This window comes from Polypterus senegalus, chromosome 6, assembly GCF_016835505.1.
Source record: "Polypterus senegalus isolate Bchr_013 chromosome 6, ASM1683550v1, whole genome shotgun sequence".
Lineage (NCBI taxonomy): Eukaryota > Metazoa > Chordata > Cladistia > Polypteriformes > Polypteridae > Polypterus > Polypterus senegalus.
Window position 1 is genome coordinate 132,771,227 of NC_053159.1, and position 16,272 is coordinate 132,787,498.

The following is a 16,272-nucleotide window of genomic DNA, read 5'->3' on the forward strand; positions in this document are numbered from 1 at the left end:
TTTCAGTTATTCTACTCTGGGTTAAGTAATCATTGTTTTTACCTGGGGAGTCACATGATTTTTTTTAGTGCGAGTGGATCAAGGAAAATTAATTGGGGCTGAATCAAGAGCTCACGTAAAGTGTGCTTCCTTAAGCCCTGGTTTTAAAGATAATTTTTACAATTCTGTTTCTAAAAAAGTTGGGATGCTGTTTAAAATGTAAATAAAGCAGAATGCAGTGATTTTCAAATCATGTAAACCCTGGCAATAATATCCATTATCCAACCCGCTATATCCTAACACAGGGTCACGGGGGTCTGCTGGAGCCAGTTCCAGCCAGCATAGGGTGCAAGGCAGGAACAAACCCCGGGAAGGGCACCAGCCCACCACAGGACATACACACACACACAACAGTAGGGACAATTTAGGATCACCATTGCACTTAACCTGCATGTCTTTGGACTGTGGGAGGAAACCGGAGCACCCGGAGGAAACCCACACAGACAAGGGGAGAACATGCAAACTCCATGCAGGGAGGAACCGGGAAGCAAACCCAGGTCTTCTTAGGCCGTGTTTGTACTTCACGCGGTGCGACACATGCTGCAGCAGATGATCCTGCTACGCAAGCATTTTACTGTTTATACTCGTGAGTGTACTTTATGTAAATCTGTAGGAATCCAGCAGGTCGCAGTGCGAGATATTATCACGGTGAGAACAGGTTCGACTTCCCTGTGTTGTGAATTGCCTGACACATCCATTAAATACCAATGACACCTTACCGCAGGGTGCCCAATATGTCGATCGCGATCAACCGGTAGATCGGAAAGGTAGTGCAGGTAGATCGTGTTGCATTCAAAAAAAAATTTTTTTTAAATGTTAGTCTATCATATATCCTCCCTATGGCATTTGCCACTTGATTGACATACAGGGCAGCCAGTCTGAAATCTCTTTTCTTCTAACACACTGGTCATCCCGCACACACGATCAAACGCGCAACCTACTGCAAAACTCCGGCTATCTAAATGATCTAGTCAGCCTTCCAATTTATATCGACTAAAGAAGAGATTTTAAAAAAAAATGTGTTGGTTATGGGCTGGATGTGGAATTGGAAGAGGATTTTTTTCTCTTACGATCGAAGTGCGTTTGTGTGATCTGTCAATCTATCATTGCTATTCCAAAGAAGGAAAATGTGGAAAGGCACTTTCGAACTGTTCATAAAAACTACGAAACTGACTTCCTTCTGAAAAGTGATCTGAGAAAGAGAAAGGAGAGGGAACTAAAATCGCAGTTAATCGTCGTTCCGGGTTAGTCACTCGATCTTTAAGTATAAGAAGTCCTTCCAAGATGGAGAGATGGTAAAAGATGCCTTTGTTGAAGCAGATGGAGAAGAAGAAGTTCCTGCTGAGATTTCAAGATCCCTGGCCGGAGAAAAAGGAGTTTCTCCTTGTCATTAAACATGCAGAATACAAGCAACTTGATAACGATCAATGGCCGCTAGACTTGGCAGTTTTTTTCCGATCTGACCAACATGTTGAATGAGCTTAATTTACAGCTGCAAGGAAAAGAGAAAACCATGTTCAATATGATTAGCTCAGTTAATGCTTTCAAACGAAAAATGCAATATCTTTCCGCAAAGCCGCAGTGGCTTGATTTGGGGAACATCAGAACGTCAGAGCTGGAGACGCAATGGAAGGCATGTGCTAAACTTGACAGCATATGCTACACCGAGCATATTAGATAAAGTCTGACAGACTATTTTCAATGGAAAAAAAGTAACAATTTGAGTGTTGCCCAATGTAGTGGAGTGGCATTTACGTATATAACAAAGTAATGTAACTCGTTACTACCCACCTCTGATACTCACACACACACACACACACACACATATATATATATATATATATATATATAGCATCTGTGGTGGTCTGGCGCCCTGCCCAGGATTTGTTTCCTGCCTTGCACCCTATGCTGGCTGGGATTGGCTCCAGCAGACCCCTGTGACCCTGTAGTTAAGATGTAGCGGGTTAGTTAATGGATCGATGGATGGATATATACACTCACCTAAAGGATTATTAGGAACACCATACTAATACGGTGTTTGACCCCCTTTCACCTTCAGAACTGCCTTAATTCTACGTGGCATTGATTCAACAAGGTGCTGAAAGCATTCTTTAGAAATGTTGACCCATATTGATAGGATAGCATCTTGCATTTGATGGAGATTTGTGGGATGCACATCCAGGGCACGAAGCTCCCGTTCCACCACATCCCAAAGATGCTCTATTGGGTTGAGATCTGGTGACTGTGGGGGCCATTTTAGTACAGTGAACTCATTGTCATGTTCAAGAAACCAATTTGAAATGATTCGAGCTTTGTGACATGGTGCATTATCCTGCTGGAAGTAGCCATCAGAGGATGGGCACATGGTGGTCATGAAGGGATGGACATGGTCAGAAACAATGCTCAGGTAGCCCGTGGCATTTAAACGATGCCCAATTGGCACTAAGGGGCCTAAAGTGTGCCAGGAAAACATCCCCCACACCATTACACCACCACCACCAGCCTGCACAGTGGTAACAAGGCATGATGGATCCATGTTCTCATTCTGTTTATGCCAAATTCTGACTCTACCATTTGAATGTCTCAACAGAAATCGAGACTCATCAGACCAGTCTTCAACTGTCCAATTTTGGTGAGCTTGTGCAAATTGTAGCCTCTTTTTCCTATTTGTAGTGGAGATGAGTGGTACCCGGTGGGGTCTTCTGCTGTTGTAGCCCATCTGCCTCAAGGTTGTGCGTGTTGTGGCTTCACAAATACTTTGCTGCATACCTCGGTTGTAACAAGTGGTTATTTCAGTCAAAGTTGCTCTTCTATCAGCTTGAATCAGTCGGCCCATTCTTCTCTGACCTCTAGCATCAACAAGGCATTTTCGCCCAAAGGACTGCCACATACTGGATGTTTTTCCCTTTTCACACCATTCTTTATAAAGAAGAAATGGTTGTGCGTGAAAATCCCAGTAACTGAGCAGATTGTGAAATACTCAGAACGGCCTGTCTGGCACCAACAACCATGCCACGCTCAAAATTGCTTAAATCACCTTTCTTTCCCATTCTGACATTCAGTTTGGAGTTCAGGAGATTGTCTTGACCAGGACCACACCCCTAAATGCATTGAAGCAACTGCCATGTGATTGGTTGATTAGATAATTGCATTAATGAGAAATTGAACTGGTGTTCCTAATAATCCTTTAGGTGAGTGTATAGCATTTTTAATGTAGGTAGATCATTTTGACCTGGTCATTTTAAAAGTAGCTCACAAGCCGAAAAAATGTGGGCACCCCTGCCTTATCGCAATATTTCTGAAAAGGATGTTTAACGATTAAATCCATCAATCCAGGGATGTGTCCATCCAAGCAAGCATTGGGCACAAGGCTGAAACAATCCCTGGATTGGGCCTCAGCTCACTGCAAGGTGAATACAAGCACTCAAATACACTGGCATCACTTTAGCAGCACCAAATCCCCAAATATGCATATCTTTTGAAGGAAACCAGAGTACACTGTGGAAACCCAGCAGGATAACATGTAAACTCCAAGCAGGGAATACCAGCAACATGACTCCCTGCGAGACAGCAGTGCTACCGCTCTGCCACCGTGTCACCCCCATGTGTGTAATTATTAACAATATTCATTATTTAAACGAAATTAACGATTTATCTGTATAATGTAACATACATACTTTAATGCATTTCATCATGAAAGTGATATCAAGTATAAATCTAAAGATTCTAAATTTGCAGAGAGTTGGAATATCATACATTTAATGTGTTCTGTGTGGTGATCTATTGCTGCTTGCTGCTGCTGTCAGGTCTAAGAAGCTCGTAGTGATTAAAAACTGGGATGACGTTTACTATGGTCTGCTTTAATGATAAACTACGAGGTTAAAGTGGACAGCCAAAATTTTCCACTTTAATCACAAAATACACGTTTTCACCATGTCCTTAATTTTTTTTCTCAGTGGCTCAAATACAGCGCTGTACATTATGTTACTGTTGTGAAGTTGCAAAAAAAGGCAGCACAAAAGATGGTATGTGAGACTTTTAAAATGTATCATGTCATTACGATCGGGAATATGCGACGCTTGTATATAAAAGCACCACATATGCATTTGTATGTCAGCATTTTGCTTCACCACATCAAACCATTCATTAAACATCGAAGCGCGCACATCTATCCTGTAGGATCTGTATAGAGGCATTCTGTCACATGTAGGTAGTAAACGGAGACTCTGACGTCACATTCCGACTTTTATCACACTGTGCCCCCCGACTTTTTGCTGGTACTGCAACTCGCGCACGCGTCATGTTAATTTCTGAGGACCTGCTTAGAGGACGCGTCAAATGAAGGCTGGGAATGTGTGGCAGCCATGATGCGTGCGCATACATATTCTGAGCGTGAAGTATAAACGAGCCCTTAGGCCGGAGTTATACTTCACGCGACGCAATGCATGCTGCAGTGGACGTTCCTGCTGCCGAAGCGTTGTAGTGTTCATACTTGCACGCGTACTTTACGTAAATCTGGAGGAATCCACCAGGTGGCAGTGTGAGATATTATCACGGTGAGAACATGTTCGGCTTCTCTGTGTTGTGAATTGCCTAGAACACTCATTAAATTCTGATGACACCTTACAGCAATATCTCTGAAAATTATGTTTATTAATTAAATCCATCAATCCTGCGATGTGTCCATTCCAACAAGCATTGGACATGAGTGAGAAACAATCCCTGGACGAGGCCTCAGCTCATCACAAGGTGAATACAAGCACTCGCATACACTAGCGTCATTTTAGCGGCACTAAGTCCCCAAATCTGCCTATCTTTGGAAGGAAACCAGAGCACAGTGTGGAATACAAGCAGGAAGTACCAGCAACATAACTCCCTGCGAGACAGCAGTGCTAACACTCCACCTCCGTAACACCCCCATGTGTGTAATTATTAACAGCATTCATTATTTAAACAAAATTATCTGTAAAATGTAACATACACACTTTAATGCATTTCATCATGAAAGTGGTATCAAGTACAAATCTAAAGATTCTAAATATGCAGAGAGTTGGAATATCGTACATTAAATTTGTTCTGTGTGGTGATCTATTGCTGCTTGCCGCTGCTGTCAGGTCCAAGAAGCTCGTAGCGATTAAAAACTGGGATGACGTTTACAATGGTCTGCATTAATGATAAAGTAAACTACGAGGTTAATGTGGACATTTCGAGATTAAAGCCGAAAATTCCACTTTAATCACAAAATACACGTTTTCACCGTGTCCTTTATTTTTTTTGTCAGTGGCTCAAATACAGCGCTGTACATTATGTTGCTGTTGTTAAGTTGGGAAAAAAAAAAAGACGGCACAAAAGATGGTATGTGAGACTTTTAAAATGTATCGTGTCGTTACGATCAGGAATATGCAACGCTTGAATATAAAAGCATCACGAATGCATCTGTATGTCGGCATTTTGCTTTACCACATCGAAGCATTCAGCCCCATAGAGGCTTTCTGTCACATGTAGATAGTAAACAGAGACACTGACGTCACGTTCCGACTTTTACTTGCGTGAAATGAATGCTGGGAACGTGTGGCAGCCATGATGCTGGCGCGTACGCGTTCTGAGCGTGAAGTATAAATTGGCCCTTACTGTGAATGCGCCACCGTGTGACAATAATATAAAGACAGCATATCAAATGTTGATTTTTTTTTTAAATACATGCCCTTTTTGAATTTGATGCCAGCAACACATTTCAAAAAGTTGGGATTGGGCATGTTTATCACTATGTTGCATTAACCCTTATGTTAACAGTTCTGTAAATGTTTGGGAACTGAGGATATCAATTGCTGTAGTTTTGAAAGTGAAATATTGTTGCATTCTTACCTGATATAAGATTTCAGTGGCTCAGCAATTTGGGGGTCTCCATTGTTTTATTTTTCATTTCATAATGCAGCAAATGTTTTCAATGGGTGAAAGGTCTGGACTGTAGGCAGGCCAGTTTAGCACCCAGGCTCTTTTAATATGGAGCTATCTGTTGTAATATGTGCAGAATGTTGTTTGGCATTGTCTTACTGAAATAAGCCAGGCGTTTTCTGAAAAAGATGTTGTCTGGATGGCAGCATACTTTGCTCCAAAACCTGCATATATTGTTCTACATTAATGGTGCATTATTAGATCTGCAACCTACCCATGCCATGTGCACTAATGTACCCACATGCTATCATGGATGCTGGCTTTTGAAATGTGTGCTGATAACAAACCTGATGGTCCCTTTCCTCTTTAGCCCAGAGGACACAACACCCATGATTTCCAAAAAGAATTTCAAATGTTTATTCATCACACCACAGGACAGTTTTCCACTTTGCCTCAGTCCATCTTAAATGAGCTTGGCAGTGTTTCGGGATTATGTTTATATGTGGTTTCTCCTTTGCATTTGTGGATGCAGCAATGAACTGTTTTTACAGACAATGGTTTTCAGAATTGTTTCTGAGGCCATGTTGTGATTTCAATTAGAGAACTGTGTGGTTTTTAATGCAGTGCCACCTGAGGGCCTGAAGATCACAGCCGTCCCGTATAGTTTTCAACTTTGTCCCTTATGTATTTTCTCTGTATTCTCTGAATCTTTAATGACATTAAGTACCGTAGATCAGTGTTCTGAAACTCTGGTTCTGGAGGGCCACAGTGGCTGCAGGTTTTCATTATAACCTTTTTCTTAATTAGTGACCTGTTTTGGCTACTAATTTACTTTTTTGCATTCTTTTTAATTGACTTGCTCTTTAAGACTCCTTAATTGTTTCTTTTTCCTTAATTAGCAGCCAAACAATAAGAAAATGCAAAATGAGCCAAAACATGACCAGCCAACTGTGTCCGTCATACAATATCTGAAAATTAAAAGAGATGAAGTTCTCAGGAATATTGATCTGCTCAGGTCCCCAAAACATTTTAACAGTGCTGTTAGAAAAGACAACAATTTTGGAAATGGATGGTATTGCACAACGAGAGCAGCAACAATCCATGGAATTAAAGAATGAATTTAATTAACAACAAGACTCCGCATTTAAGTAAGCAACTGGTTGGAACTGAAGACCCTGACTTAGTTGGTTTTCTGTTTGCTAACTCGTCACAGTTCATTTCTGTTTGGTTGCCATTTAAGAACAGAAATAAAGGAATTCAGAGGAAAATCAGGGTAACAAATTTTAAAAAACAAGTCAATTAAAATAAAAAGAAAAGGACTTAATTAGCAGCATAAACTGGTCACCAATGAAGAATAGGGTTAGAATGAAAACCTGCAGCCACTGCGGCCCTCCAAGACTGGAGTTTAAGACCACTGCCGTAGATGTTAAAATCTCTAAATTCTTAATAAATGTACGTTAAGAATCGTTATTCTTAAATTGTTGCACTATCTAGCCACGCAGTCCTTCATAGTGTTATGAACCCCTCCCCATCTTTACTTCTGCCACCCTTGGATGTTCTTTTTTTACCCAGTCTTGTTACTGACCTGTTGCCAATTAACCTAATTAGTTGTGAGATATACCACCAGGAGTTATTTATTTATTTTTTGTTTTGCACAACTTTTCCAGTGTTTTGTTGCCCCTGTTCCAACTGTTATGTTTCATAAAACTTGGTTAAATTGGTTAATTTCAACATTTGATATGGTGTTTTGGTTTTATTTTTAATTAAATATGAGTTTAAAAGATTTGAAAATCATTGCATTCTGTTTACATTTACATTTTACACAGGGTCCCAGCTTTTTAGGGGATGTAAAATGTGCTATAGTGTTGTTAAATTAGTGACTGAAATAATACTGTATTTAAATGCGACAGTACAACTTGTGCATAATATACCTTTATCTTTTTGTTTACATGAATTTATAACACGTTGTTTTAGCTGTCTCTTATGGAATGTGTCCACTGTCAGTGAGTATCTCATCACACACTTCACTAAGATACCGAAGTTCTAGCTTAACTTGAGTACTGGTTTAAAGTTTTGGCCTTTATACTGATGATTTGTGTTGATGGATCTCATTTTCAGTGCTCATGGTTTATCTATATATACACAGGGTGACACAGAAAAACAGGAATTTTTGAAATGTGTAGTAAGAGCCATGTACAGTTGGCAGCACTGCGGAACAGGGACCTTGAGCTGTAAACAATTTCGCTATTTAGTAATTTAGTAATCAATTGCAAGGCAATCAATGGCAGCTGTGCGAGAATTGTTCAGTAACCGTGTCATCTCAAGATTCTGTGATATTCCCTGGCACTCAAGATCACCGGATTTGTCCGTTTGTGATTTTTTCTTGTGGGGCTACCTTAAGAGTCGGGTCTACACGACTCGGCCAAGTACACTGAATGAGTTGAAACAAAGAATTCAAGACGAAATTTGTGGTATCCCAGCTGAGATGTTGCAGCGATCAATGGGGAACCTCAACAGCAGATTGGAAGAATGCATACGTACAGGAGGACGCCATCTACAGGACGTAATTTTCAGACATTGATAATTTGGATTACGCCGCATAATCAGGCCGTTTTTTTTAATGATTTTTAAGCACAGGGAGAAAATTTACATTTTAAAAATCGGTAATGTAATAAATCAGTAAGAAAAGCAACATTGTAACAATGCACGGAACGAACCAACACTCAATCGTCCGTGACTGAAAACTGGCGGACCGCCCTCGCTCCTTCTCCTGCCAGACGGAGGGATGGGGGTGCACAGCGCAGAGTATGGAATGGGAGGAGAGGAGAAGGACGTCCATTCAGCTCCGTCCGTCATGCTAGTCTGCTGATTTCTCGTTCAGTATGCAGTGCCCGCTCATGTGCCCACCTCCATCTCGTCACTTGAGTCGTCATCCTTACACAGTCCAGATGCACCTGTGACTGACGTAGACGTTTCATTGCTCTGTGTGGTTTTGGCAGCTTTTCTATATATAATCCACCAAGACACCGGACCACGGTAGTAGCGAGGTGGGAGGGGGGTGTGAACAAAGGGTTGGGACGCAACCAGTGGAAGCGTATGAGTCGCACTTAGTGGGAATTCCACGGTTTGCAGCCTGAATGGGGTTCAACGGCTTACCCACGCCTCTCTGCGCCGGGTAGACACACGCTCAATGTCATGCATAATTATTTATTGAATGCTAAACACCTCTGGAAAGACACGGTTGTCTAAAATGGGTTGGTGTGAGAATACAACAGTAAGTGAATGAAAAGATGGAACTCTGGAGAGAGCAAAATACAACACAATAGTGAACCCGCGGCATAACAAACGCTGCATAATTATTTATTGATGGTTGAACACTTCTGGAAAGACACAGTTATCTAAAAAGGGAGGGTTTGAGGATACAACAGAAAGTGAATGAAAAGATGGAACTCTAGACTTTTCATTGCTCTGTGCGGTTTTGGCTGCCTTTCTTTATATAATCCAACCAAGACACCCGACCAAGGTAGTAGTGAGGTGGGAGGGGGGTGTGAACAAAGTGCAGGAGCATCTAAGAAGACGCATGTTTGTCGCGGATGCGAATTGCTTTATGTAGCGTGTAAAACAGTTTGCTATGGTGCACGCGGTCGTGCGTCGTAACCAAAAACTAGGTTTTTAAAGACCACAATAGCATGCGGGCTTGATGTAGTGCGCGTCAACTCGATCTAAATTGCGCGATCACATTCGATAAAATATATCTTTTTAAGTTCTATTTAGTCGACACAAATATCTGGTTGGAATGTAAGGCAAATTTACTCTTTACATTTCTATGGTGAAGAAAAATTTATGCAATGATGTCTACATTTAACTTACATTCCTACCAAAGATATTTCTGTTGACTAAATTAAAATTCCTTCTATTTAAATTTTAAATAGAACTTAAACAGATACGATAGTTCATAATATCCACGCAGACTTGCACGTAAGAGCGGGAGTCATCAGTTTTAACAAGCAGCGTATTGCACTGATATGAAATAGCCTGCCCATTTAATTATTTAGGAATGGATAAATAAATTAAGATTTTGTACAAATAACGTTTTTTCTTCTTTGATGGATTCTGGGACCCCCAGCAACAGTTGCTCGCACCCCAAAGAGTGGCGTGTGTGTGTATATATATATATATATATATATATATATATATATATATATATATATATATATACACATATATATATATATATATATATATATATATATATATATATATATATATATATATATATATATGACAGCAACACTCATCACTCACAACAGTGACAAAACAATTACATTGACAATCATGTTACATTATTTTCAAAATGTTTCCTTTTTCTTTTCATTACTTTTTAACACACTACTTCTCTCTTTTATTATATATATATATATATATATATATATATATATATATATATATATATATATATATATATATATATATATATATATATATATATATATATATATATATATATATATATATAATATTTAGGATTTACTGATTTTTTTTTTTAATGTTTGTGTTTGTTTAACCTGTACCCTGATGCTGCTATAATTTTTATATTTAACTGTTTCTTTCATTAAAGATTAAAATTTGATACCCTTTCCTTTTATATCAATACAAAAATCAGGTTATGCATATTTATTTACTTTTTTAGCTGAAGGATTTATTTTACAATTTAGGCAGCATGGAATGCAGATTTACTGAGTGAAAAAATCCTGGATGAACTACTAGAAGACACTGTTCAGGCTCTTTGGAATATAGAGGAAAATCGACAGATCCATCAGGCTGGCATGGCGATGCAAGACAGTCCTACCTTGGAAGCCATGTTGGCCCGAATGGAGGAGATGGAGGTGAGCTGTTCTTGTACTTACAAAATCTTATACTAAGACACATTGTTGGATCTGGTTTGGGTGGATCAGTTTGAAAGAACACCAATATAATTGAAAAATTAACAAAATAATTTTTCTTTTTTGTTTTTAGAAAGACCAGGAGGCTGTAAGGCAAAGATTAACCCGGATTATCTATAGTGATCCTGATGTATGGACAGAGGTTGATAAGACAGGTATATGCATTGTTCTTTGGATATGTCACTTTTAGCTCACTAATTAAAAACATATTTTGCAAGCCCTTAATAATAAAATATTTTATTTTTAGTTGATATTTTCCTCTATTTGCAGGGAAATCTTCCCATGAAAAAAAACCTGTCAATCCCCTGCCAATTAAAATCACCAAAAGCATGGAGCGTCGGGACCCTAGTGTTGAAATCATTGTTGAGGCCCCCGTTGAATCAAAGTAAGCCACATGAAATAGAAGACTAGCATTACTGAATGTTTGATGTTAAATTCAGAAAACCTTAAATGTTTTTTAACATTTTTATTTTCCTGTGTCATAACATGAGCTAACATTAGATGATAGGAAATGTGCGCACAGTTAAATGAGGAAATGTTAAAAGTGAGAAAAATATAAGTAGATATTGGAATTCTGCACAAACCTGGAGACATGTTAGCTTTTGATGATGTAAAGATCAAAATCAAGACTTGCTGTGTGTGATACTTTTTTATCTTTAATAAGATTTTGTAATGTACAGATTGTAAAGTTATTTTTTAGGGAAATAATTTAAAATGTTGTATAAGACTACACAATCTTTAGCTAATAATGTGTGGAAGACCCCTCTCTTATTACAGCCACAGTGCTGTTTGAATGAGTCTTTTTCAACATATCTGTGCTGCAGGCAGAAGTAAAGCACCAAAACTAGGGAATGGGTGAGAGAGACATTGTCTTTAAATTAGTAATCTTCAGAAGCCAAAAGATTATTTTAACCAGAATTTCAGAGCTGTAAAAGTTAACCAAAGTTGAAATATACATTCATAGATGAGTTTTCTTGAAAAGATTTTAAAAAAACTAACACAGACAAAGTTTTCCGCAGTATCTACAAACTTGGACAATGAGGTTTACATGCCACATCATAAATAATGGTGGCATCACGCAGGGCACTTCTGCTGTCACATGGTAGCAATGGAGGAACGCAATTAGCAACATGGCCTCCATCGGAGAAAAATGAACAAATGGGTGGCTGCCATTAAGTAAAACAATAAACAAAATGTTGTCAAAAACATGATGGTAAAAATTATTAAGCTAAACAAAATGTTCAGAGAAAGAGGTAATACACTCAATATTAGATTCTGCTTATGCCAAAACCCTTAAATCATAACAGTATCACAGTTTTTTATTTTTACTTTTTGTCTGTTTTTCTAGAAGTTATGCATTTGTTTTTCACTTAAATGTTTTTAGATACAAGCCATTATTAAAGTTGAAAAAGGTCTCACATTATTTACCTTTATTTCTTTACACCAGCAGAAGCTTCATTTTAAACAAAGGAATGTAGACTCTTTATATCCACTTGAGTCAGTGAACCAAGGAGCAAAAAGCTGTATACTTAATTAAATTAGAACCTCTTAAATAAATTGAAGCATAAATTGCTTCATGTAAAATATAAAGACTAAAGAAAACAACTTCTCTTTTTGCACTGATTGTTCTTCTTAGCTCTAGTTATGATGTATCCTTGCACCTTTAAGAGGTAACTGTCATCAAAAACAAATCTTACAGTAAAGCATTACATTACTCAAAAAAAGAAAACAAAAGTACATACAAAACCTTTGAGTGGACTGAGCCACTGTAAAATTCAACTTAGGTTTGTGTTTGACAGTATCATATTCTACTGTTATTTGCATAATTTCCCCCACTGTTTTTCATGTTTATTACTATTATTAACATATTCCTATATCTTTAATCAAAGTTAAAAAAAAAGGTATTTCATTCAGAAACCAACTAGTCACAGTGCATTGATTCTAAGGTATTCATGTAGAGCTAAATAGTTTGCATGTTATCAAATGCTCATACCAGAAACCAAGCTTCTGTATTGCACAGACCATGATGTAAGTGTAATGAAATTAAATTATATTCTAGATTAGACCGAGTGCAGTAAAGACTTCTTGCATCAATTCATTTCTGCTAAAGATCTGCTGAAAGTATAAAGGTCTGCTAAAGATATTAATGCAGCAAGCTGTTGGAAGTGCTTTACCAGCCCATAGTATCCAGTGTATTGTTCTGCACTTCTGCTCCTTCTCCTGGGGAAGCAATTTGAATTCAAATGGTGCAAAATTCTTGAACAAACTTATCACAAAAGCCTGCTCCATCACTTGGCTAACCCTGGACACACTGGAAAATTTTGTGGAAAAGAGTGTTATGGCAAAATCGGATGGCATCATGAAATACCCTTTCCATCCCCTCCAGTGGGCACTCATTTGGCTTGTTTCTCCACCTTCTGCTAAGAAGCACCTCTGGTGATTTTTTTTTTTTTATTTAAATTTTTTTTTTTAATATCTGCTTCAGTCAGGCAATTTAATGCATACTTTCGACTCCCCAGACTAAATACTTGTATTCTTTAAGTTCACTTGTATTCATTTTGCTCTTTCTGCACGTTTGTTTATTTATTTATTTATTTATTTATTTATTTATTTATCTGTCTATTGATTGATTGTTCCATTTGTCCTGTTAGTCTGTATCTTTGATTATTATATTTCTGTTCTGTATATATCTAAATTTCCCCTTGGGATTAAGAAAGGTTATCTAAGATGTACAAATGTTATTGGCAGGACTTTAGCACAAAAAGCACTGTTTCAACTCAAAGCAGTATTTCAACTCTATCACAGCTTGTTGTCCCCTTTGTTGGAGGTGCTGGGGTAAACTTTCAGGCTACAGAGATCAAAGAAGGGAATCAGACTCTCTTGCTAGTCCAATAGTAGACAGTGTTGTCTAACCTCATGAAATATAGCACTGTGAATCATGTCTGTCAACATTTTACTTGATACATTGATTGCTTCTGCATGATTTGACCTTTCTTCAGTAAAAACTGTGCACAGACCATTGTAATCAGGCTTATTAAAAAGGCAGGCTAAGTAATGGGACACATTATGAAACCCCTGGAAGTATTTTCAAGGGAGAGAATTCAAACAAAACTGAGTGCTATTATAAAGAATACTCTACATCCTCCCCCGATACACTAACACAGAGTATTTTCAGCCAATAAATGATTCAGCAGAAGTGTGTCAAGAAATGCTACTGGGGCTCCTTTATACCAACAGCAATATGCCGGCATAATGCCTTAGTTTGACTCTGAATGTCAAGTCAGAAGTTTTCTTCCTTTTTAAATTTTCTTCCCTTTATAGGTGTGCATGCGTGTGTGTGTGTGTGTGTGTGTGTATATAAAATACACACACACACTCACACAAGTTCAGCACACAACACACTTTTATTCAAGACTGAGGAAGCGCTTTTCTTTGCACCTGTACAGCACAGTACAGAGCATCAAAGTACACCAAGGTTGCACAGTGAGGGCCTCAGAACCCCTACAGATTCTTTTTTTCTCCAGCCCTCTGGGTTTTGTTTTCTGTCCTCTTGGCCATTGGACATTATTCTTTGTTACTTAGTATTGTCTAATCTTATTTTATTTTTTTTATAAACTTTTCTTTTTTCATCTTGTAAAGCACTTTGAGTGGCATCATTTGTATGAAAACATGCAATATAAGTAAATGTTGTTGTTATTCACAGTCTTTTTCTCTCTCTCTGTCTGTCTTTCTTCTTTCTGTCACTTTCTTCCACTGCCAATCTTCCCTCCAGCTTTGTCCGCTTCCTCCCAGGGTGCTGCATTCCCCCTTGTGGCCCCCACGGAACCCAACAAGGCTATGCCAAACTTCAGCTGTGTATGTCTGTCTATCTGCCTGTCTATCATTATTGATTTTTTTTTTCTCATCTGTAGCACAAGTGCTTCTTTTACCTTGTGTAACCTATATGCAACGGTGAAGTACTGGCCTAGTAACTTTTTTTTCCTCTTTCTCAAAGATTTCAAATGTTTACCATCAGTAAACATTACAATTTGAAATCAAAATAAAATATGTTACACTGGTTCTCAGACTCAGACACATTTCATCAAAAAATTAAAGTAAAGAGCCAGAACTTTACTATCCCTCAGACAAAAGTAATAAAGATCAGTATGGCATCTGAAGGTTAATTAATTTCAATATTTTATGGCATGCATTAGATTCTGGCACTTGGGGCCATTAACAAAATATCAGAATATATTTATTGAATTGTTCTTTTGATATATAGTGGCTGATTATAAATGCAACGGAAGCAGTGCTGACAGTGCACTAAGCAAAAATGTAGTGATTAATATAAGAAATAGTCAGCAGAGATCTTGTCTAATTAAAGAGAAATATTTTAAATTTTAACCTTATGGCATCTGGCTCTTGAACCACGGTCTGAGTACTATCCATCCATCCATCCATTATCCAACCCGCTACATCCTAACTACAGGGTCATGGGGGTCTGCTGGAGCCAATCCCAGCCAACACAGGGCGCAAGGCAGGAAATGAACCCCAGGTAGGGCGCCAGCCCACCGCAAGGTCTGAGTACTAAAGCTATTATAATCCCATTCATACTTTAAATTAGGAGGTTCCCTGATCAACACTCCCACCCTAGGAGTTTACTGAGATTTGCTTATTCACACATAGTAGGACACCCTAGTAATCTATGGGGACAGTAGCATTCACACATGAAACTCTTATCCCAGTTAAGTGAGCAGAGATTCTGTATGGTGTGCAAAAGGTCTATAATCACCAACTTGTTTTTTTTGTCTAAAAGAGAATACGTGCCAAGAATGCAAGACTTAAAAACAGTTGAATCTAATATGAATAAGCAAACTCATAAGCTTCTGTATTTTTACTGTTTTTTGAAAGCTGCAAAAAGCTAGGTTTCACAGCCATTCAAGCTTTGCCGGTATAAACTAGCAGCTGTGAAATGGATGGTACAATGCAGGAGACAGTAGGTGTCAACAAACCCTGGCTTAGGGGGAAAGAAGCTTCCTTATTTAAGAATCCATTCATTTTCCATTTTTTAAATTGCCAACAGTACCAAATAAACTTCTAAGATATGATCAATCTACATTTGTGTTTAATTGCCCATAAATTTTCATGATTTAGATTAAAATTGATAAGTTTTATCAAATTGCCATCACATTGGTTGTGAAGTACAGCCAAGACGTTAATAATGTTGCATATGGCTATTACTGCTTAATTTGTAAATTATTTACATGTGCCTGCAAAGCCCCACTTCCAGCAGCCATTACTCCTGTGCCCTGATATTAAGCTCTTTTAGCTCATCATAATCATGTTTAAATAATAATTGGCTATTAAAGAAATCTTTGCTATTGTATTTTTACAGTGGATTCCAGTTATTCGGCTC

General features: G+C 38.3%; 1 protein-coding gene across 1 annotated transcript in view; it reads left to right on the plus strand.

Moving 5' to 3' along the window:
- kiaa0753 (KIAA0753 ortholog) overlaps nt 1-16,272 on the plus strand; it is a 95,953-nt gene that overhangs the window by 57,149 nt on the left and 22,532 nt on the right. Inside the window, exons 15-17 of the mRNA XM_039757227.1 lie at nt 10,650-10,820; nt 10,951-11,032; nt 11,148-11,262. Of these exons, the coding sequence (XP_039613161.1) occupies nt 10,650-10,820; nt 10,951-11,032; nt 11,148-11,262 (368 nt within the window). The remainder of the gene's footprint in view (nt 1-10,649; nt 10,821-10,950; nt 11,033-11,147; nt 11,263-16,272) is intronic.